The 21,741-nt window shown below is 42.4% G+C and overlaps 2 protein-coding genes across 3 annotated transcripts in view; one reads left to right on the forward strand and one right to left on the reverse strand.

Annotated features, from left to right (window-relative positions):
• Positions 1-1,605: 1,605 nt before the first annotated feature.
• On the reverse strand, positions 1,606-3,959 carry adma (adrenomedullin a). Its single transcript, XM_058629743.1, has 4 exons — positions 3,863-3,959; positions 3,209-3,312; positions 2,979-3,104; positions 1,606-2,860 (listed from the first exon to the last, which is right to left on the reverse strand). Exons 2-4 carry the CDS (start codon positions 3,301-3,303, stop codon positions 2,557-2,559), a joined length of 525 nt encoding a protein of 174 aa, XP_058485726.1. The 5' UTR covers positions 3,304-3,312; positions 3,863-3,959; the 3' UTR covers positions 1,606-2,556.
• A 4,238-nt stretch (positions 3,960-8,197) lies between these two features.
• Positions 8,198-21,741, forward strand: part of sbf2 (SET binding factor 2) — a 94,728-nt gene continuing 81,184 nt past the window's right edge. For both annotated transcript variants that reach the window (XM_058628772.1, XM_058628773.1), the window contains exon 1: positions 8,198-8,346. In XM_058628772.1, the coding sequence (XP_058484755.1) occupies positions 8,292-8,346 (55 nt within the window). In that variant the 5' untranslated portion in view covers positions 8,198-8,291. The remainder of the gene's footprint in view (positions 8,347-21,741) is intronic.

Consider the following 21,741-nt stretch of genomic DNA (forward strand, 5'->3'; position numbering starts at 1 on the left):
GACCTGGGCCTGTATCACTTTGATTGACACCGCGTGTTGTCAACTGAGTGATTATTCCTCTCTTGTTCATGTTTGACTTCCTGGTGGTTCTGTGTCTCTCTACAGCTGTTTACAATGAACAAGCGGGTCCAAAAATAATATTATCAGTGTCTTAAAACAGCCTGGAGTAAACCCTGGAAGGTGGGCATTGTTATTTTTTTAACCAGATGACTGACACTGATCTGTGTCTCCATGCCATCGTCGCTTACTGACGCCGTGACATGTTCACATAGTTAGAGAACACGCTCAGAGAGCCAGATCTAGATCTAGGGAGTCTATTCTTAGAACGCTCCTGGTGTGATGAGAGTACAGAAACCCATTCATAATGTTCACATACATGTGATTTAATCAGCCACTAGATGGCATGTTTGCTTAGTTTTTGTTTCTTCTCAATGTTTTCCAGTGGCCGCATGCCATTCAGTCATTTGTTGTGCAGGTGTTTTTATTATGACCATTATTATGATTCTTCTTATTCTTCTTCTTATTCTTCTTATTATTATTTTTCGTATTATTATTATTATTATTATTATTATTATTATTATTATGTTATTGACATGAAGTTGCTGCTGTACACTGATTTAATGTAGCCATAAGGATTTCATGAGGAATACTGTACATGCATGCAAATACAAACAAGGTTGCAATAGATACAGTTTATTTACAAATAAATATGAATCCCTGCAATAAGAGATTCCATTATGTCCATTCTTCACATAGTTTGTCCTTATTGGGGTTTAAATAAACAAAAAATGACTCATTGTTTATTTTTTAAATTGATTTTTCAGCGAAGTGAAACCAAAACATTTTTGTCATTGGTTTTGCTCTTTCATTTCCCGCATCATGTGATTAAGAATTGTTTATTGAAGTCTGGTGAATAGTTATTAAGTTAGTGCGAGTAGTCATGCTCGTGGTGATGAGTGTTTCACTGTAACTTCATACCGTCCTCTGACTGCGCGAGGAGAAGATGCCACGTTCTGAACATCTGGACTCAGATGTTCAGAGTCTGTGTCTCTGTGTCTCTGTGTCGTGTAATTCCCCTGCTGTGACATTTCCAGACTGGCAAGTGCACACGTTGACCCTTTGTATTCTGGACCGGGTTTGAAGAATGCAGCCTGAGGAGAATCTGTAACTGTGTAGAAGTGATCAAGTGTCAAGAGACGAGTTCTGGCTGAATGTGAAGATCAGAGCTTTTGTTGGAAGCGGTTTCTGCGATGCTCTCTCAGGAATGTTGGACCGGAACCCCCTGCATTGGCCTTCGCATGTCCCAATCATGGAGCATTGAACACAGATGGAACTTAAGCCTCAGCCTCCTCTGATGGCTTCAGGGCTGCTGCATGGTGTGGGGTGAGCCAACAAATATGAGCTTAACCAAGCAGGAATGTGCCTGGCACCCTGTCTGCCCTTCTTTTAAGGGGGGGGGGGGGGCTCTAATGAGACCCTGTAATCACTTAACAGAGACCAGGTGCTTTGTGTCTGTATAGCATTGCACTCCAGACAATAGAATGTCACTTTACACGAGTGAGAAGCAAAGGGTCTGGACCAGGTCGTGACTTTGTATGCAAAAAATCTTTATTGAGTGACATCGTTATTGCTTTGACACAAATAAAATAGAGCACATTTACAAATATATAATATATATACCTATAAAAGAGATTTTCCTATTACCACAGTTTGCATTAAAGAATAATGACACATAGCTACAATGCCCATATATATATTTCTTCCTGTACAAAAATAGTTCTATCTGCAAAAGTACTTTAATGTAACCTCTATATAATATTTAAATAAAGGGATTCATATATACACATACCTGCGATAAAAACAAATATAGATTGCACATGGTTTTTGTACAAACAATAACAATTTTCAAGTATAGTTCAGTCCATCATGGACCGGCACGTGTATCACAGAATCAAAGGCATTTTCCATTTTACAGCGTCCAAATCGTAACATAAACCGAGAGCCTCGCAGCTCTGCGGCCTATCTTCTTGTTTGGCATTGTGATGAAAGACATGTCTTTTCCTGATGATTAATTTGACCCCAAGTCCAAATGGGAAAGTGCACACAAGTACTGACAGTTTGAACACATTAGCATAATCCTTAGAGGATAGCACTTCTATAAGTCCTGGCCGTGAGGAATAAGTGTGTAAAGTCCCGCCATGTTTGGAAGAGAGTTCCCTCTTTGCCAGGTATCAGCACTCCTTCCTTTGCCTCCCTGCCAAGCAGAGAGCAGCACCTGTAGTTTTTCCGCCACGCTGTGCCGTCCAGTGTCTGCACGCTTGCTGCAGTTTTGTTTGCACAATCTACACCGCTGAGCTGCAACAGCTCGGCCTCTGGAGAAACTCAGTGTAACGCAGTCCTGGTCTGACTCTCATGCCTGGAATAAAAAATAAAAAATGTGCTGGAGAGTTCTTGACAAGAGTCTGAGGCATTTTGAAACTCATAAAAACAGAGTAGAGAGGACACTCTCTGCTCCTCGCTTGCTTTCTGGTACAAACTCCTCTTGCAGAGTCCCGATCATGTCCGTTTGAGGAGAGCAGTGAGCTTATGAACCTGTGAGTCACTTATCCTCCACTCAGGCCTCAGCCCGTCTCGCTCTTCCCTCTGTGCGACTCTGTCCTGCGGAAGAGACCGACGTTTCCGGCCGTATCCTATCGGGCTGATCTTGATGGGGGGGGCCACCCCGGTCTTGAGCTTGTTGTTGAGCTGGTGCAGGCGGTGTGCCAGGTCGTGCACGGTGCAGGTGCCTAGTGAGCAACCCTGCCTTCTTGACTGGTTGGATGTGTTTTTTGACCTCTTGGTTCGGATACTGTTGTCACTGCTGGAGGAGAGAAGGAGAGACGAGAGGACATTAATGGACGCTGTTCATTCCTGAGTGCTTAACAAGCAGAATTCTTTTAAATAGAGATATTTCTAGGGCTGCATGGTTGGTGTCTTACCTGGAATGTGGCAGCAGGTTATCCCTGATGTCTTCTGCTCTGACAAAGCTCTCAGACTCTGCTGTCTTCTCTACTGATACACTGTCAAGGTCCCGTCTCAATCTGCGCTCCAGCCATATGCTTAGCCTGGGAGAGGAGGAAAAAAAAGGTCCATTAGTGTCTGTGGTGCACAGGTAACACAGGTGACATCTCGTGTCACATGAAATCTTCTGTTGATTCAATTTTCTCACCTTTTTTTCAACTGTGGATTCACTTCGACCTCCACACAGTGTGCTACTGTTGCCAGAAGGCAGCAACAGAGGATGGATTGCAGGATCAGTTTCATTTTTGGCTCCTATGGAAAGCAAAAGGAATCATTTTGAGTCAATCATTCGTGCTGTAAATTAATATTTAACTGTATTAAATTCCCTCATACAGTAGTCCCTGGAATGCCACACGGATGCTGACTTACACAAGAGTCCAAAAGCCAAGTTATTTGCACTTATCATTCATTTATTTAAAAAGTTAAGCTAAGGTCACATTTTGCTCGGTTAAGTAAACCTACAACTGTGCTTTGGGCCTCTGGCCAGTAATGTGAAGGACACAGTCTACCCCACGAGGGGCTCAAAATAGGCTGTGCTCAAAAGTTAAACAAAACACACAATGCCTTTCAATTCAGATCAGCGTATTAAACCAAACCTGACACATGACTGCAGCAGGTAACAGTGTATCATGTACTCTGCTCTGCTGGATGCTTTACATGTTAAAGGTACATGATGATCTGATAACCTGCACACTTGTGCCTTGACCTCATAAAAACAAGGATGTGAGCATGGACCAATCTGTCCAAATAAAAAGCTGCCTTTTTAAAAGAAAGGAAGAATAAAGAAAAAGGAGTCGCATACCTGTGATTCTCTGACAACTCAGCTGGAAGGGAAAGTTCCTCCTGGCTGTTTAACTCCACAAGTTTCTTCAAAATTGCCACTGGTTGTGTGAGGCAGCTGTGTCACTCTGCTAATAACTGCTACACACCAGACATGGTGCCTTTATACAGGAGGTGGGAGGGGCTCGCTCACTGACACACACAGTCTCTCATCCTTTACCCCCACCCTACCCACTGCAACGCTGCTGCTGCTGCTGCTGCTGCTGCTGCTGCTGCTGCTGCTGCTCCCCGTGGGGTACGACGCAATACAGGGAGGGAAAAAAAGAAGAAGCATTTAGAGTCAAAATACAAATTTAAAATGACAAATGTGGCAACAGCCAGGTTTGAAATGCTTATAAGATTTATTTCAGGGTGTGTGTGTATGTGTGTGTGTGTGTGTGTGTGTGTGTGTGTGTGTGTGTGTGTGTTCTTTATAGAAATCAATCAAAGGTTATCAGATGTACACACACGTATATATATATGTATATATATATATATATATATATATATATATATATACATGTATATGTATATATATATACATATATTTATACATGTATATGTATATATATGTATATATATATATACATATATGTATATGTATATATGTATATATATATACATATATGTATATATATATACATATATGTATATATATATTCATATATATATATATATATGTATATATATATACATGTATATATATATAAATCATCCATTCATTATTCGACTGCTTTCTATAGGGGGAGTTAGGAATCTAACTAATCCCAGAGGAAAATATTTAAACATTCATCTTGTTTATATTTGAACTTAAAGGTCATAGTTATAGCTTTTTGTTTCCTTTCCTTTCAGTCCGACCGTTCAATTGTATACAGTAAAAATTGAAGGAATGTTTCTACAGTCGGCGTTCGGGGCACTCCCTGACTCAGTGAACTTCCATGTCAGCCTGAAAAGCACACGGCAGTGATGAATTTGAGATCTGGAAAGAAACAAGCGTTGTGTAACTGATTAAATATAGTAATGAAGTATGTCCAAGTGTAAACGCAATGTACTCTGTGTGTGTTTGTTTGTACGAGGCAAATATTTGACTCTGGTCTTAATATACTTTATTTGGATATTTGGATAAACGTGAAGTGGAATTTCACAATCATCTCAGAAAATAATCAGAATTCACCGGTAATTTAAATAAAAATGATTTGTTGTTGTAAAGGATTATCGGTAATATCACTTAACTTTTACCCTTTGGAATTCAGAGAGAGAGAGAGCAAGTCTGCTCGTAGACTCACAGATTTGACTTTGCGAGATGGTTGGCATCGGGAATCGGTGAATCACTCTAAACTTGCATGAAACATGTTTTACAAATTCATCTGTGTCCATCTGTGACATCTATGAAGACAGTGAGATGAAAACTGCAGCTTTGTTCATGGGGCACATGTGGATAAAAAGCTCCTGGGGGTAAAAGTACAAAGAAGAGGCCGCCAGACTTTACACATTACAGCTTCTGTTTATCACAGGTTTTATGAAAAACTCATATAGCCTCGTGTTGAGTACATGTAATGCTGTAAATACCAGAAAAAATCCGTATAATTTAATCACCGAAGAAAGTCCGATGTAGAAACCTGCGCGGCATATTGTGTAAGTTTGTGGTAAAAGAGTTCCTCTATGCGACGCTTTCATCTTCTATTTTTGTGTCAGTCTTCGTGAAATACAGTGCTGAAGTTTCATCATGCTCAACACTTGATATGCCCCTCCTAACCAATCAGCATCCTATACTTCATAAAGGACTTATTTATATCTCTTTCCGCTCTTGGTGTCATATTTTAAACCCCAAAAAAAACCCCTGTAAATGTCAAACACATGTGCTGTAAACCAGCAAATGTTTTGTACGCACTTTATAATGATGATTGCCTCCAGCAGACAAATAATTCCCTTAGCAGAGTTTACAACAAGGGGGTTGTGCAATCGTGACAACAAATCTCTGCTGTTGCTTATCATCCATCTCCTTATATAGCAATATTTTGTTTGTCCTTCGCGAAGGTGCCATCGTTTCACCGACCTTGATGATCTTTTGCGTGAGTGTCAGGAAACCTGAGCGACTCAACGCCGCCGAGTGCCAGGACGAGGAGGGAGGGAACACCGAAGGTGCATATTTGACAGATGAATCATATTTTGTTATAATGTTGTGATGAGTTTATAAATATTTGTCACGTAGAGATGTGTCTCATGACTTTCTCATCAGCGGCGTGTTGACAATGAGCGCCGCATGCAGACGTCCGGTCTGTTGTTTGTCTTGTTTTGATTTGTTTTAACCGTCTGACCCCCGCTTCCATCCTTTTCCTTTTAGTTGCAAGCAAACGAAATGAGAAGAATGGCGAGAGACACCGTAAATAAAACAGCAAAGGGGCAGAGGCAGAGGCGGTGAGAGAACATGCTGTGTTCCTGTTATTGTTGACAGTGACATATATTAGCTGAAGCACTGGTTTCCATAAATATTATGGTAGTCTTCTGTCGTGACCACATGCGTTTGCCCCGTTTCTCCCAACAACAACAACAACATCCACTGTCATAGAGCGACTTTAAGGAAAACGTCTGGGACAGAAACAAGAATGTTTTGTCCTGATCCAAAGAATAATCCCCCCCCCCACCCCCACACCCCCCGCATCAGTTTAAATTGGACAGCTTTTTCATATTAAGTGGCGAAAACAATCCCAGCTCTTTTTGGTTTGGGTAATCGGAGCTAACTATCATTCCTCTGCACTGGCGGCACAATTGACCGGTGGTTTCCCCTTCAATTAAAGCCGCGCGCAGCCCACAGATCAACAAATATTTAGCCCAGCAAACATATTTCCGATAAATGGACACTCATCCAGCATCATCAGCTAATCAAAGCCTGAGTTCATACTGATTTCATACAGCACCGGTGAGTGGCAGCTGTGGGGAGAAAAACACAATCCTGATCCTGAGCGACTAATTGAAGCTGACAGAAAAGCTACAGTAACTTGGAAATCTATTCTTTTTCTACTGTGGTGAGCAACAATGAACAAGACAAGATCAGGTTCCTCTCCTGTCAGCCAAGACCAGAAACCTGAGGCTGCCGTGGGCACAGACTCACCCACGCTGGACTCATGTGATGACCTGGGTTTCTGCTGAGGCTGCACATACACTGGCAAAACTCTAACGGACCCCGAACCTGCCTCATGTTAGCGGCCCCGGCTGCAGCTGGTGGTGGAAGCGGTGAGGTGACCGTGGGGGTTATGGTTTCTTGGAGCACTTTGTGTCTACATAAATGTCAATATCAGTCAATCATGGTTCGAGTATCGCGGCCAATCTGAGTATCATGTGCTTTGGTTTATGGTCACAATCATGGCTCCTTGCACCGTGAGCGTGCACCGAGTCGCTTCCAGCTGGTTTCACGGACGCGACGTCGAGGACACTGATCGTGTCTTCAGGGGAATGAATTAGAGCTGTGGTCAAACTGGCAGCAGAAATGATGGGATGAATTCATGCCAACATGCAAACTGTTCTGAAAGCCCAGGAACAAAGTATCCAGTATTAGTCTGGTGGTCTTAATAATAATAGAGTGTATGTAACTGAATGCACAGGCTGTATGTAGTCTATGATGTTTTAAGTGTTCACCGCTTTATTTCAAGGTTAAACTCTTACAACTGGAAACCTATGTAGCTCACTCTCCTGCATCAAAGTCCATGGAGAAATTCTGTGTTTTTAGCTCGGTCTTGCAATGGACCGTTGACGTGTCCAGGGTGTACTCCGCCTTTCTCTCTATGTCAGCTCGGTATGGACTTCGGTGTCGTGAGAGCGGTGTTTACAAACCTGTTTCCAGCTGGAAAAGACGGCTGTTTAACAAGAAAAAATGTTAAACAGCAAGAAAATAAAGAGAACATATTCCTCCGATATAGCAGGTGTATACTTTTCAGGTGTGTCTTTTGTTAAATGGCTAAAGTACATATGTCCCTGCAGCCAAGGCGGTTGTGTCGGGTCGAGAGAGAGCGAGTGTCAACATCTTGTGCAATCGCACTTCAAAAAAACCCTGAACTATCCCTTTACACACATAAACCAACAGTTTATTCTACACTGAAGTGTCCACTAAATCCTTTGTGACTGCAGGTTTGGCATAGTTGTACATCCCATAATGAACATTAATATTAGTGTGTGTTTGGTGTCTCTGTTATAAAAAAAAAAAATTTAAAAATGGAGGGGGCCCGCGCTGCGGGGCCAACAAGAGCCTCTGTTGGGACACAGTGGTGTATTTGTAAAGTCCACGGCCCACGCCCATGGATGTCTCCTGCTCGTGCGCGCATGCGCAGTGACACTCCTTCTGTCAAACATGGCTGTGCCTTGGAAGGAGGAAAAATGCTGAATTGTGTTGGTATTTCTCGGGAAAAGCAGCAGACATGGCGAGATTGGCTGACTATTTTATTGTCGTGGGATACGATCAGGACAAAGCCGGTAAGTGTGGCGGCGCGGCGGCGCGCGGATTGACCTGCGAGACTGTGGATTGTTGTCTAGGCCACTCACTGTGTATGTGTATGTGTGTGTGTGCGTGTGCTGGTGTTGATGCGTTTAGCTCTGCGTTAGCCACACAGCTACCACAGCCTGGGAACTTTAATGTTTCCGTCCTCGCCGGCTGTGGTCAGACGCTGGACGCGATCCGGCGGCTTTGTGTTTATGGAGGAAGCGCGCTCCTGACGCCGGATCGCCAGTGGACGTTTCCACGCGGCGACGCGCGCTGTGAAAATTAATCGAAACTTTTTTTTTTTTCTTTTTTTTTTCCTCATGGATTCAAAATGTGTCACATCCTGTCCCCGTTGATCGCGCTGCTGCTGCTTCTCAGGAACACAGACCAAAACATCAAAACATCAAAACATCAACCTGCACTTTTGTTTATCACACACACACACACACACACAGACAGAGGAGAGCAGTGTTCACGTGCATGCTTTGTGCTTGTTTAAACGTTGTTTGGCTTGGTGCGTCCTGCACGCGCTCTCTTGGCTCTACTTTTACTCCTCGCACTTCAGAGCGAGTTGTTGTTGTTGTTGTTGTTGTAACATTTGTGTTTTTGCAGGAAAACTGTGTTGGATTCTCTGTTTTATAACGATGGGGCGTAACGTTGCACAGCTGCTGCTGCTGCTGCTGCAGAGAGTGGAGAGTGGAGGGCAGAGCTTGTTCTCACTCAGATCCTCACACAGTGCAGGAAGACAGGAAGCTCCTCATGCTTCTTTGTGCCTCAGCTCCTGCAGCCTCACTTTCTCCTCATCCAAAAACAGAATAAGCTCCTTTGGCACCAGGATGAAGTGAGAGGGAGAGAAAAAGAGAGAGGGAGAAAATGAATTGAGTCACCATTGAATAGCTCCAGAAAGGCTGAATAACAACATTTTACTTTTACGTTTATTGTTTTTATTTGAAAAATCTCTCACACATTGCTTTAATTTTAAAAAGAGACCGACCTAAGGTGTTGATCAATACAATACAATACATGTCACTTTTGTTATAATAAACTGTTTTTAAGGGATTTTAAAGGATGGAGGGAATAAAAGGAAACTGGCCAAAGGAAAAAGGCGACCTCTATTGATTTCCTACGATCTGCATTGACCATACAAACAGCTAATATCAATCTGACCCCTATTGATTACACCTTAATTTGAGCACTTAAAAAAAAGACCATAAAAGTAGAATAAGCTAAATATCATTTACATTCAAGGATCAGCAGGTGGAGGCTCACAGCTGTTTGTGGCACGCATCTCTTTCTCTCTCGCACTTCACTTCCCCGGGGTCAAAACTGGAATCAGGGCCACGAAAATTGAGCATACGCTTTATTTCTCTAAATATCCATTCAGCTCAAACAAATACAACTAAAGTATGAGTTGATTGTGTGTCTGATGGTAGAGAAAGAGGACCAGCTGCCTCGATCGTCGCGTGTCCGCTGCATTGTCTACAGATGATGAGCAGCGAGTGTGTGTGTTCTGCACTTGCGTGATAGGAAGTGACTTTCCTCAACAGCAGGTGGCGTTAGTCTGTCTTTTATTTTGTCACTTGTTCTTCCCACAGACGACTCGGTCGATGTTGCGTTTGCATCCGTCCGAGTCTCCGTCACTTCTGTGTCCACGATTGTCACCACGGTGCCTTGTGCAGTTTAGTTTACGCTGCTGATTTGCAATTGAATGCATAATATTCATCATTTAAATGGTAAATTGCATACCATCCGTATTATCTCAGGTCTCGCTGGCCTAAGCCCCCTGGAGCCCACTTGTGGTGCTGCGTCCTCGTCTGTTTTTGGAGTCAGCCTCACTTTACTCTTCCAAAACAAGGAAATGCTCTTCACCCTTTTCTAAACACTGATAAATTGACGAAACCTTGGCCTTGCGCAGACCTTGAATCCTCGCATTTTTGAATTTCCCAGAATGACAAATGATAGTTCGAATTGAAGTCTTCATGTGATCCAGGAAGAGAGCTGTTGCTCAGCGAGCAGCCTGGAAAATGTGAAATATTCAGACAGTCTGCCATGAGGGAACAAATTGAAGTCCCTCGCCTCTCGCATCCAGCACCATGTGTGTCGGAAGAGGCCAGAGCAGCTGAATCCTCTTAGTCACCATAGCTTCCCCGCACGCATAATAGGTAAACAGAGTTTTCGTCCCCGCTGCCAATTGACAAATTAATTTTTTTGGTGCTCCAGGAAGAAAATGTTCCTGGCGTCACAGGACGAGTCTGAATCGATTCACAGTCAAACGGTCTCACTAAAAGAAGACACAGCGACCACGACTTCTGCCCATCAGTTGTTGACGGTGATGAAGACGAAGGTGTGGAGCCAACAGACATCTTCCAACTCAGATTGTGTCTGATTATATAACACTAGACAGTCTGACTCGTTCGCATTAAAACATCTCTGAAGGACAAAAAAAAAGATCCTTATTAAATTGTATTTGTCTGCTTTCATTATGTTTTTGCAGTGTAATGAAGCGCATCATGCGCTGGTTCTGCAGAGATGCTCTTGTTTGTAGGAGAATTAAAAAAAAGTGACTTCTTTGATTTGAAAATCCTGCGGAAAATAAAGAGACGACTGATTATTTTTCCAACCATTCCGAGGAGTGACTTCACAGCTCAGAGAAACTCCTGTGGTTGTGTGAATTGTGTTGTCTAGACAACAGCTCTTTCCACAAACACCTTGCTTGTTAAGACAAACCCTACATGGGTCATCACCAAGCCTCCTGCTCCAGTGGCGTAACCCAAGTCTCATTGTTAGACTACTGTGGCTGGATGTGTTGGAAATAACACCGGGCATGCAGTCCACTTTCAACTTAGTCATAATTGCACTGTAAAGTCTGAAGTGACCGACTCTATAGCCTTAAAAAAACGCTAGATTAAGTGTTAACACAAAGAGGAGCGTTGTTTACACACAGCGGTGAAGTCTGTATAAACCAGAAGACTTTGGTCCAAAGTGGGACACAAACCTCATGTGCAGCTGCAGTCAGAATTAGCAGCGCCGGTGGTGACGGAGCCTCTCTTTGGGTGATGTGGCGGCAGAGACTGTGCAGACAGTTGGACGTCGATTGAAGCCCTGCAACACTGAACATAGGCGCTCAGCTGCCGTTGTTGCGGACGAGTGCGCCTGCAGTTATGAAACAAATCAACGATTATTGGACTAAAACATTGAAATATGCCAATTCTGATATGTTCTTGTACTCAAAACGGACGGAGCGACCTAACACAGACAAATTAGCTCTTTTTAAACTAAACTTTTTTTCCTGCCATCTATTTTTGTCGATGTCTTTGACATGGATGTTGGAGGACTGACTGACTGTAGCCTCAAATGAAAACGCTCAAAATTAAATAAAACCACTGGACGTTCTTTAATCCATCTGTCTGTAGTGGGTTGGGCTAATCCAAAATACTGAAAACAAGGCGGGTGTTCTCTGAAGACACACTGTTATCTAAGAAATAGGGGTGCTCTGAAAACACCCCCATTAGCACTTGGTACTTCCCTCCTGATGAAATTAACCATAGACTGCATCAAATGAACCCAGCAAAAAATCAACCAATCAGAATTTTAGGAGTTTACAGGCCTGGTAAAGTCACGATAAATGATCGTTTCCCTGCTAGGATTTCTACATTTTCAACTGCAGGTTTACTGACTTTGACTTTATTGTTCTTTTTGTCCCACGGGCATGAAAATAAATCCGGGGTATATGTTTCCAGCGTCAGTGTGAGACAGGTGACCTATTTAAAAATATCTACTTGAGTTGATAAAAAACACAGCGGGACGACGCAGTGCTTTGCTGTCGGCCTTGAGAACCTATCACAGGTGCCGTGTTTGTCATTTGACGTTCTCCAAATATGTGAGAAAATCAATAATAAGCGCGGGCGAGTGAGATAAAAGGCGGCGTGACCTCTGAGGCAGATTCCCTCATCAGAAATGTGAGCACGCTCCATTTCCCTGGGGAACGATGTTATGAGTCACAAACCTTGGAGATATTTTTCGTGGATAATGCTGGAATGTGAAGATCCTGGTCTGGATGCAGGCGGAGTGAGTGAGTCGGACTGTATTCGACCCGCTCTGCAGCCTGTGTTATCGTTTGCAGCGTGGAACAACTTCTCTTTATTGGCGGGGGAACAGTTTGAAGCGCTGTTCACCATAAATTCTTATTTGCCAAATAAAAAAGGAGGAATTTTCCCTGCTTCTTTTCTCAAACCCTTTATTGGATGGATGAGCCTCTTTATTGAATCAAGCAGTTTTTTGGTACCTTCCACTGTCGCTGTGCCCAATCTTTACTCTGTTGTGTGACTTTTAGGTCTGGATCTTATGGTCTGGACTCGCGGTGATTTATGTAACGCAGCGCAATCCTGAAAAATAACAAAACTACTTCCAAATGATCGAGAGCAAAAACAGTCCCATCTGCTGACATCGTTTGACCCTGCGTTGTGTTTCATAAGATGTGGACTTGTCTTTATCAGCCCGCTCTGTGACGCTGTGCGACGCTGTTTTATTTCCCTAAACGTCCATGATTTACTTTGAGTTTCAGCCTTTGGTTTTACACTGGCTCTCTTAGGACACCCATGCGGAATGTGCTTTGGATAAATTTCGCCGGGCCTATTTTTGCTTAATTATTTCATCTCGTAGAAAATACTATGGAATTAGCGAGCGCTGGTGTGTCTGTGGGCTGTCTTGATGGTTTTCTCTCTAAACTCGTATACGCGTAACTCTGTTATTAGAACGTTTCTAGCCTCTCCTGCTCGGCTCTGAAGTGGTTTTGGAGTTTGTGTTGGTCGGCGTCACTCAGAGGCTCCGGGTTTTATTCTCTCTTTTTGATTAGCCTACACGTCTGTTGGATCCCTGCAGTTGAGAAGAAACACTCTCGTGCGTTCTCCTGCTGCTGTTTTGACTGAAATAAAATCCAGATATTTGTTCAGTTGTTTCAGCTCAGTGATAAATGTTGAATAGCTATACTTAGATTCTCATTTCACACGAGTAAAAGTAAAAAAAACAACAACAAAACTGTTAATTATGGTGATAAACTTACAAAGTTGTGACATTTATTGAACTTTTTCTTTTTTATAATGATGAACATTAACAACAGTATCATCGTGGTAGAAACATTGCAACATCAAAGCTCCACACGGCATTAAGATCATGTTTGGCGGGTGATTATTTATGCTGAAGAACATGTTAACTTGCAGCACTACAGTGAGATAAATAAAGTAAACATTGTTTGGACACGTTGACTTTAGAGACGGCTTTTATGGGACAGCTGGGCTTGTTGATTGCATAGATACCACATCTTGAAGTGCTGCCATGTGTTGTGGTTGATTTTCTAAATCATTGTTCAAGTCGTGTCAGGTTGTGTAAAGTGTTTTTTTTTGTTTTTTTTAATCCGTGTGCTTAGGAAATGTCTGTTTGGGTTGTTATAACCACTGAAGTTCTGACGAACAGTCATTTATGTCTGAATAATAGATTTTGTGTTATCTTACACATGGTTGCCTGTGATCAGTTATGTATGATATGAAAATACAGACGTTGTCTGAAAGTACTCAAATATTATTCGCAGTCATTATCTCGATGCTAATCAGGTCAACACAGCAATAATATCAACCCTTATTTCCTCTTATTACTGATTTATTTCTTGTCTGCAATTCTTTTGTTGTTGTTGAAAAATTCAACTTGTTCACATCTGTGCTGTGACGCAGACATGGCTTTAGAGATTTATGAGAATTATTAGGTTCTCGTGCATCGTTCAGACAGCTGCGGATGGCAAATATCAGCAGACTGCATGTGGTCAGAGATGCTTGTGCATTCTCACTCGCAGTCGATCAGCATTATTTTACATCTTGGATCTGCTGCCTCCATTGATTGTATTCTGTTTAATGCCTGGCTCTTAGATTCAGACTTGGTGTTGAGAGGCATCCTGACCACAATGGAGAAGTTCCTTCCTCTCTGTTGAGTTTAAAACTCATATGTGGGGGAAGTCCACGCTGGCCACTGCTGCTCTAAACTCACTTTGTTTATGAGGTGTGATAAAGTCAGAGCGTTGTGATTGCGGTGGGGATACAAATGATGCCAAAGTTCATGCCAGGAAATGTTATAGAGGTGACATTTTAAGAGTAAATCAAGTGACAGGTGAAATAATCCTACAGGGTGTTTCCTTATCTCTTTCTTCCAACCATGTCATTGATGTTATGACATGTAATTACTGTATGCTGTACTGTTTTTCCACGGGGAAAAAAATCAGTTCATTGCAATAGTGGACAATACATAGTGCACAATATCTGCAAATCCATCCCTACAATGCAACAACTGAAATAATGACTTGAAAACCTGTCTTTTGTCCACGGCTTGCTCACGACTCTTCCTGTGACTGCACTCTGACCAATCTCAGGTTGCAGTAAAGTAGTTCTTTAAGGCAATTCAATATAAATAATGAATAAACTGGTTAAATATCACACAGTGTAAATGCACTCGTAAACTTTAGCACATAAGGCTGAGTGGGAGCTATTGCTAAAGTGTCAAATCTGACCAGCACAATCTGGATTAATCTGGACATTCATACTCCGATGACATCCGGGGAAGAAGCAAACTAGACAAAAGCCTCGCGATAAATGCTGCGTCAAACCAAATGAAAACATTAACGCAACAGCATGTCACATTGCCGACTGGATAAAGGGAAAAACTAACGGTTCCTGTTGTTGCTGACCAGCAAAAAAAATGATGTGGAAAAAATGATGATGAATCTTCCATGAAACTGAAAAACATGAACATCATCACAAAGGATTTTTGTTTCATTCCTCGATTTCCACTGAAATATGTTGTGCAATTTTGTGCTTAATGACAATGGAAGTAAATTTAGTTTTTAATTTTTAGCTATGTGCAAATACAAAATAATAAGTATAAATAGCAGGATAAAAAATATTGTCCATCGCCCGACAGTATGGCCCAGTCTTGACCTTAAGGACTCATTGTCTGCGTTGCATATATTTCCTGCTGTGCAGCTGTCTGTGGAGGACGGGACTCTTTGTGAATTAGATATTTATGACCACATGAATTTGCTAATCTCCGATACCGTTTTGCCATGCAAAGAATGCCATGGTCTGTTAGTTTGCATTTCATAATTCCACATGGGATATTCCATTTCCCTGTCATGGTCAACCTCTGGTATTTCCTACATCACCAATCATGTAAATGTAAAAACTCTCGTCCAGATAAGAGTAATGGAGCCGCAGCTTGAATCAACAGTGAGGAAAATTCTGATTATAATGCATTATTGTTTTTGAACACAACACAATTAAATCACACAAACATCTTTGATTATAGGTTTTATTGCATTTTCCCCTCGAGTGGATAAAATGACATGTTGGACATCATTAGTTAAAACCGCCCCAGCTCTTATCTCACTGCTAGTACAGTGACTGTAAGTGACACGTTTATGTTTGATTAAATATCTCTGTGTTTTCATGAAGCACATTGCCAGTAATTATTCTTGTCCTTAGTCATTAGTTGTCTTCACTTGATCGTGTGCAGCTGGATGTGATCGTAAAGATCTTGCAATAAATAAATAAGTGTTGGATTTTTCATATCCAAGTTTATGGGTTTATGCTGCGTCCCCTGGCCATTGTTTAGCTAATGCAGTTAATGGTGTAGTTTCAGAGCTACATACCTACTGCCTACTAGAGAGTGGACCATAGTTCCACATAAAAGATCCTGTTGCTGCACGGCACTTTAAGATGGCACTCCAGTTAGTTGCACCTGCAGTAACTTGTCATTTATTGGATTTTACTCACTGTGCTATTGTATGGAATTAGATTTGTGTCAATATTTTCAAGCAACACTTTTTAAAAATGATTTAATCATTTAAAAAATAGAATACACTTGTTCTTTGCGCCCCCGTGGTTTTTGGTTTGCGATTCTGACCATTAGGAAGCTGCCTGTTGATTGGCTACTGAGTTTTGGAGGTGATGGTGGTTTGCATTGTAGCCACATGTTTTCATGCAAATCCTCAAAGTTCTTAACCACCTAAACTCATTTGCATATTATATGCACAGCAAAACAAATGCAATATCTTAATCCCTGAAAATGATGAAGGGTTAATTGTGTTTTTTGGGTGGATTTTCCCTTTAGACACAATTCTGGATATTGTTGTGGAGAAAAGTGAATAAGCACCATGTGTGACTTGGTTCAGGATGACTGGAACAGAATCAGGTTATAGACTGACGTTAGTCCTACGTAAACCGGCAGAGTCTACTAGTGGCCTGTCCATACATGGTAAAATAAGCATTTGGCTGATTTAATCAACAGTAACAGCGCTAAGATAAATCAGGAAGATGAATGGAGCCTTTTTCCCCCCAAGAAGAGAAACATCTGTTCCAATCACGAAATACGAACAGCTTTAAATCACACAACTTGGTAGTAATTTACAAAGTTCATTCAATCCTTCAGAGTTGCATGAGTGCTTCTCCTCGTGGGGACTGAATGTGGAGTGACTTGTGTCACTGTAAGAGACAAAGTTGAGCTTTCTGTTATTAGACTTGGTTTTAGGGATCAGGTTGGGTCAGCTGTGGATCAGTTGGTTGGGCTAAATAGTGTCAGATTAATGTGGGGCTATAGGGTAGACATTATGTCTGTGAATTCCAATTTATTTGTTAAGCACATTTAAAAACAACATTGTTGACCAAAAACATGGAAAATACACAGCACACTTGGACTGAGTTGAATGGCAAAGAGAAAATAAGTATTTTTAAGACAGGAAGTGATAAGGCCAGCAGTCCACTCCACTCCCTGAGCTTCCGTCTCGATTTTGGGACAGCCAAAGAAGCCGATGAGCTGATCGGCACGGCACGGTGAAGTTGTGTGTCCACTAACATAGTAACCTGGTACCTGCTCTGCTCAGGTTCCAAGTGAGCTGAGGCGATGCTATGCGTGACGTTGCCAGACTGCCAGCCACTGATTGGTCAGAGTGCCGTCACAGGAAGAGACGTCCGACACAAGAAACAAGCCGAACGATGCCGAACTGTACATCAGTTAAAAAGACTTAACAATCCAAAAAACGCAGGTTAATCCCCAAAAATTACCAGGGAAATGTATAAAATCTCAATATTTAACAGTGGAGTCTGGTGTGCTGATTGCGAGTCTGTGTGATAGAGGAAGTCTTTTTAATGAACTGATTCTAATGATTCAGTTACACTGAAAACAACTGCTTAACAAGTCACTAGTCACTCGTTTGTGTGTCACGGCAGTTTCATGCAGCTGTGCAGTGATGACTCCACCCACATTCGTAGTGGAAAACCAACCTAAACCCGTGCCGTGCCGAGGCGAGCTGGGACCATCGGTGGAAAGGGAGCTTTCGTGTACCGCTGACATAAGTCGGCGAGGTACAGTGGACCGAGGCCATTCAGACACTTTTAAACAAAAACTAATAACTTAAAATAGATCCCGTTGTGTACTGGAAGCCAGATGTTCATGCCTGTGAGTTCTTATTAAAATGCGGGCAGCAGCATTTTGAACAAGCTGAAGGCGAGCGATGGAAGCCTGGCTAACCCCGACACAAAGAGCGTTGCAGTAATCCAGTGGAGTTGTAATAAAAGCATGCATGAGGAGTTTTTCAAGGTCATGCCTCGGCAGAAGGGATTGTACCATGGCTGTTTGCCTTAATTGAAAAAAGCTGTTTTTTTATTACACAGCTAATCTGTTTTTCAAACCTAAATCATAGTTTATTATTATTATTCCCCCGAGGCAATTGTCTCACCATATATGTGTGAGTGTTTGTAAGGCTCTTATCAAACGGCTAATAGTGCCGCTAAGAAACCGGATGAAAAGTCCTCAGAACTACTCATGCTGTTGGAATATTTTGTATCCGATTGAAATTTCCAAAAGGGTTGTGTTTTATGAGCTGTTTTACGACCTTGAACTTGGCTCAGAATGTTTGGATCTCATGGCATCACTTTGTAAATGTTGCCTTTATTCTTTTGCTATAAAGGAAATGCTGTGTATCCGACAACAGTTTAAAATGAAGGGTGTGTTCACACCTAACAGTCTGCTGGTGGAAATTTGATGTGTTTCATTCTTCACCTGGTCAAGGTTCACCTTGAACGCACTATAAAGCAAAAGTCATGTGATCAGAAATGCCACTTAGTTATTGGTCGGACATGTAGGCTGGTAAAATCCCTGGCAGTTTCTCCCTCGTGCAGCCTGCGCAGGTTTAATGATAGTCTGTCCTGCTGCTCTGGTGATGAGCTGTGCTCTGAAGGCAGAGGACGAGTATGGTAGAGCGGCGACACTCTCATCCATCCTCATCCAACTCTTCAAAAAACCTCCAACTTGTGGCTTTGTGCGACTCTGGGGTGACAACGCTAAATGTTTACCTGCTCAGGAGGAAGAGTCGGTACCTGCCAGACACGGAGGATGGATGTGCCGTTCTCATGTCCGTGTATCACTGGCTCTTTTCCTGGTTTGCCACCACGCCTCCCCTCACTGGCAGTTGTGGATCACTGAAGTACTACAGGATAGAGTTAAAGGCGTATTCACACCTAAAAGACTCCTCTAGACTCGGTACGATATGATACTTGGGGGTCTCAACATTCAGCCGGTCCGAGTTTGCTTTCACCAGTTGAGACTTTTGAGTAACGTATTCCCCTCCTCGCCTGTGGTGGCGCTGCATCAGTAATTACTGAAGGAAAAGACAAGATAACAATGAACAAGAGAACATACGACACATATACGCTTGTTTACCCACAATGCCCTGCGTTGTAGTCCGCTTCCTGCATTTGGTTCACTTGAAGCCGAACCGAGGCCTGCGTTTTAGGCGGACCAGAGTTCGCTTCTTTGGTGCGGATCAGAGTTCGGGTTGCGCATTCTCACGTCCCCCAAACAAAGTGGACTTTCCAAGCAAAGGAACTAGGATTGGAATTGAAAGGACTGGTCCAGAGTTCAACACCACCTCTTTCAAGCAGACCAGAGTCTCGTTCCTTTGGTTCACGATCTTAACGCACTGAGATGACATCTGTGCATTAAGACCTCTAATAGAACGGGGCTGGTAAAGGCTGTTTAGCCTGTAATTATTGTTTGTACAGTATATTGTGTTTCACCAGAGAGCGGAAAACCTACTGCAGTGTTGTTTTATAGCTCTGCCACACACAGGCGGTGCCGTACTGAGCTGGAAACGAGCCACACTCTTAAACATGAACACGCGTGCCGCAGCCCTGAGTGGGTTTTGTTCTTGTTGTTTCCGCTCGACTGTGGATTTCATCCCCCCAACGTTTTGCTTGGAGATGTTCAAATTAGCATGTTCCTTTTCAGGCCTGGCTTCTATTATCCCCTCGCTGATGGGGTTCTTTATAGCCGTCGGTGGGGTAACATATGAAAGCGCGGCTTGTTTTAATACACGAGTGCAGCCTCGTGGAATGTGAGGAATTCTGTCATTTATTTTTCATGTGTGCCTGAAAATTAGAACGCGGACGCATGTGATTTCAATTAGACGGCCTGTAAAGACCTGCAGACACGTAACAGTGAGACAGTCTGGTGTTCGACCATCTGCAGTGACATTTCGGTACTTTTTTGATATTGAACAAACTCGTTGGGTTGCCATTCGATGACGGTCGCCTCGGGAATTAGTCTCATCAGCGTCTTTGAGCCAATAAACATGCGACCGTGCTTGTGATTGGCCGTCTCGTGGTGTGCAGGAGGTAACGACCAGATATAGGAGAGTAGAGGAAGACGGGGATTAAGCATTTTAGCATAGCTACATAGAAGTAGTCTTGGAAAGAACTCCAAGTGCTGAGGTGGATCCAAGTGCAGGGGAGGTAGGGTAAGTGCTAGGACAGAAGATGCTCTTGGAAGAGCTGGGTGTTCAAGAGCGTCTTGAAGATAGACACGTACCTGTTCTGGTAGCACTCGGTAGGTCATTCCACCGGCGTGGAACGACACTTGTTAAACTGCGATAAGAGGTTAAAAGTCTAAGTTTGGAACAAGTGGACCAAGGCCACTTGTTGACGTCAGCAAAGTCAAAACCACCTGTGAAAGTGAACGACACAAACATTAGTATTAGAGAGGGAGGACAGGCAGGGAGGACACGGCTCACCGTGCTGCTAAACCACTTTTTATTTACCGCAGGGAGAATTCCTTAACCGCGCCGGCTCCGGTCCAGATATTAATATCAATACAGCATTCAAATATTTTAACCAGTACCCAGCGCTGCTCCAGAGCCTCACTTCTCAGTCCCTTTCTTTGAAAGAGGTCTAGGTGTTGACAGCAGACGCTCGGCAGTCGACCTCTGAGGACTTCACTTTCATCATATTTCATTCTGCTGTTGGCTGAAACTGTTTGCCTTCGTTTTGCTTTAAATCAGGCGCACAGTAGCTTCATAAGACACTTTCCAAGGATCTTTTTTTCACAAGAAAAGGGCAAGAGATAATATAAGTTAGTAAACGCGCGTGATGTTCATAAACGAGAGGTTTATTCCTTTTCTGTGGCAGTAAAATAACACGTGGGTCTGCAGAGAGTCAAAAGTGGCGAGTGTTACCTTAACTTACCTACAATAAACAGCTGCACTGCGAGTTAGACGTGCTGACGCTTTCCAGATACACACAAACCAACCACAACTGGTTTAAAGTGGAAGCATTTGGAAGCGGAAGCAAAATACACACAAATGAAGAAGTTTGTCCTTTATCATATGCAATGACCATCACTCTCTGACACGGGGACTTTCTCCATTTGTTAAAAAATGGAGAAAGTACCCAAATTTCATCTTGACCGATTTGGTCAAATATATCCATTTGAGTGGAATTTCCCTGATGTAACTTTTATAAATGTAAATATTTATTGATTTATTTGCTCTTTCATGACAACAAACTGAATTTCTTTGTACTTTTTTTTGATTATTTTAAGGATCAAACAATTAATCAATTAATTTCGGAAACAATCAACAGATTAAATGATAAGTAAAAGCCGTAGGTGTGTAAAATTTAGCAGCATTTAATGGGACTGTTGCATGTTGCAGCTTAAATTAATATCTCACACCCTTCTTTTCCAAGTGTGTTATTTGTCATCAAAACAATATAAGTATAAACGGCTCATTCTGGGGCAGTGAAAAACACTTAACACAGTCAGCTGATCGTACACTTATAGCTTTAGAAATCAGTGTGTTTCTGTATGAGCAGGTGACTCGCGTCTAAACAGCTGACACAATCTTTAGCGTATTCTGACTTTGCTCTAAAAATATCTGCATGTGTCTTTCTATCCGCGATAGTTAAATGAATTCCAAGGCCACATGTATTTAATTTGTGTCCTGTTCTCTTGATAGGCGGCCATTTTCCCTTGGCTGATAAATAGAAAAGTGTGTCCTAACTGTCAAAGAGTGACTA

This window comes from Solea solea, chromosome 5, assembly GCF_958295425.1.
Source record: "Solea solea chromosome 5, fSolSol10.1, whole genome shotgun sequence".
NCBI lineage: Eukaryota > Metazoa > Chordata > Actinopteri > Pleuronectiformes > Soleidae > Solea > Solea solea.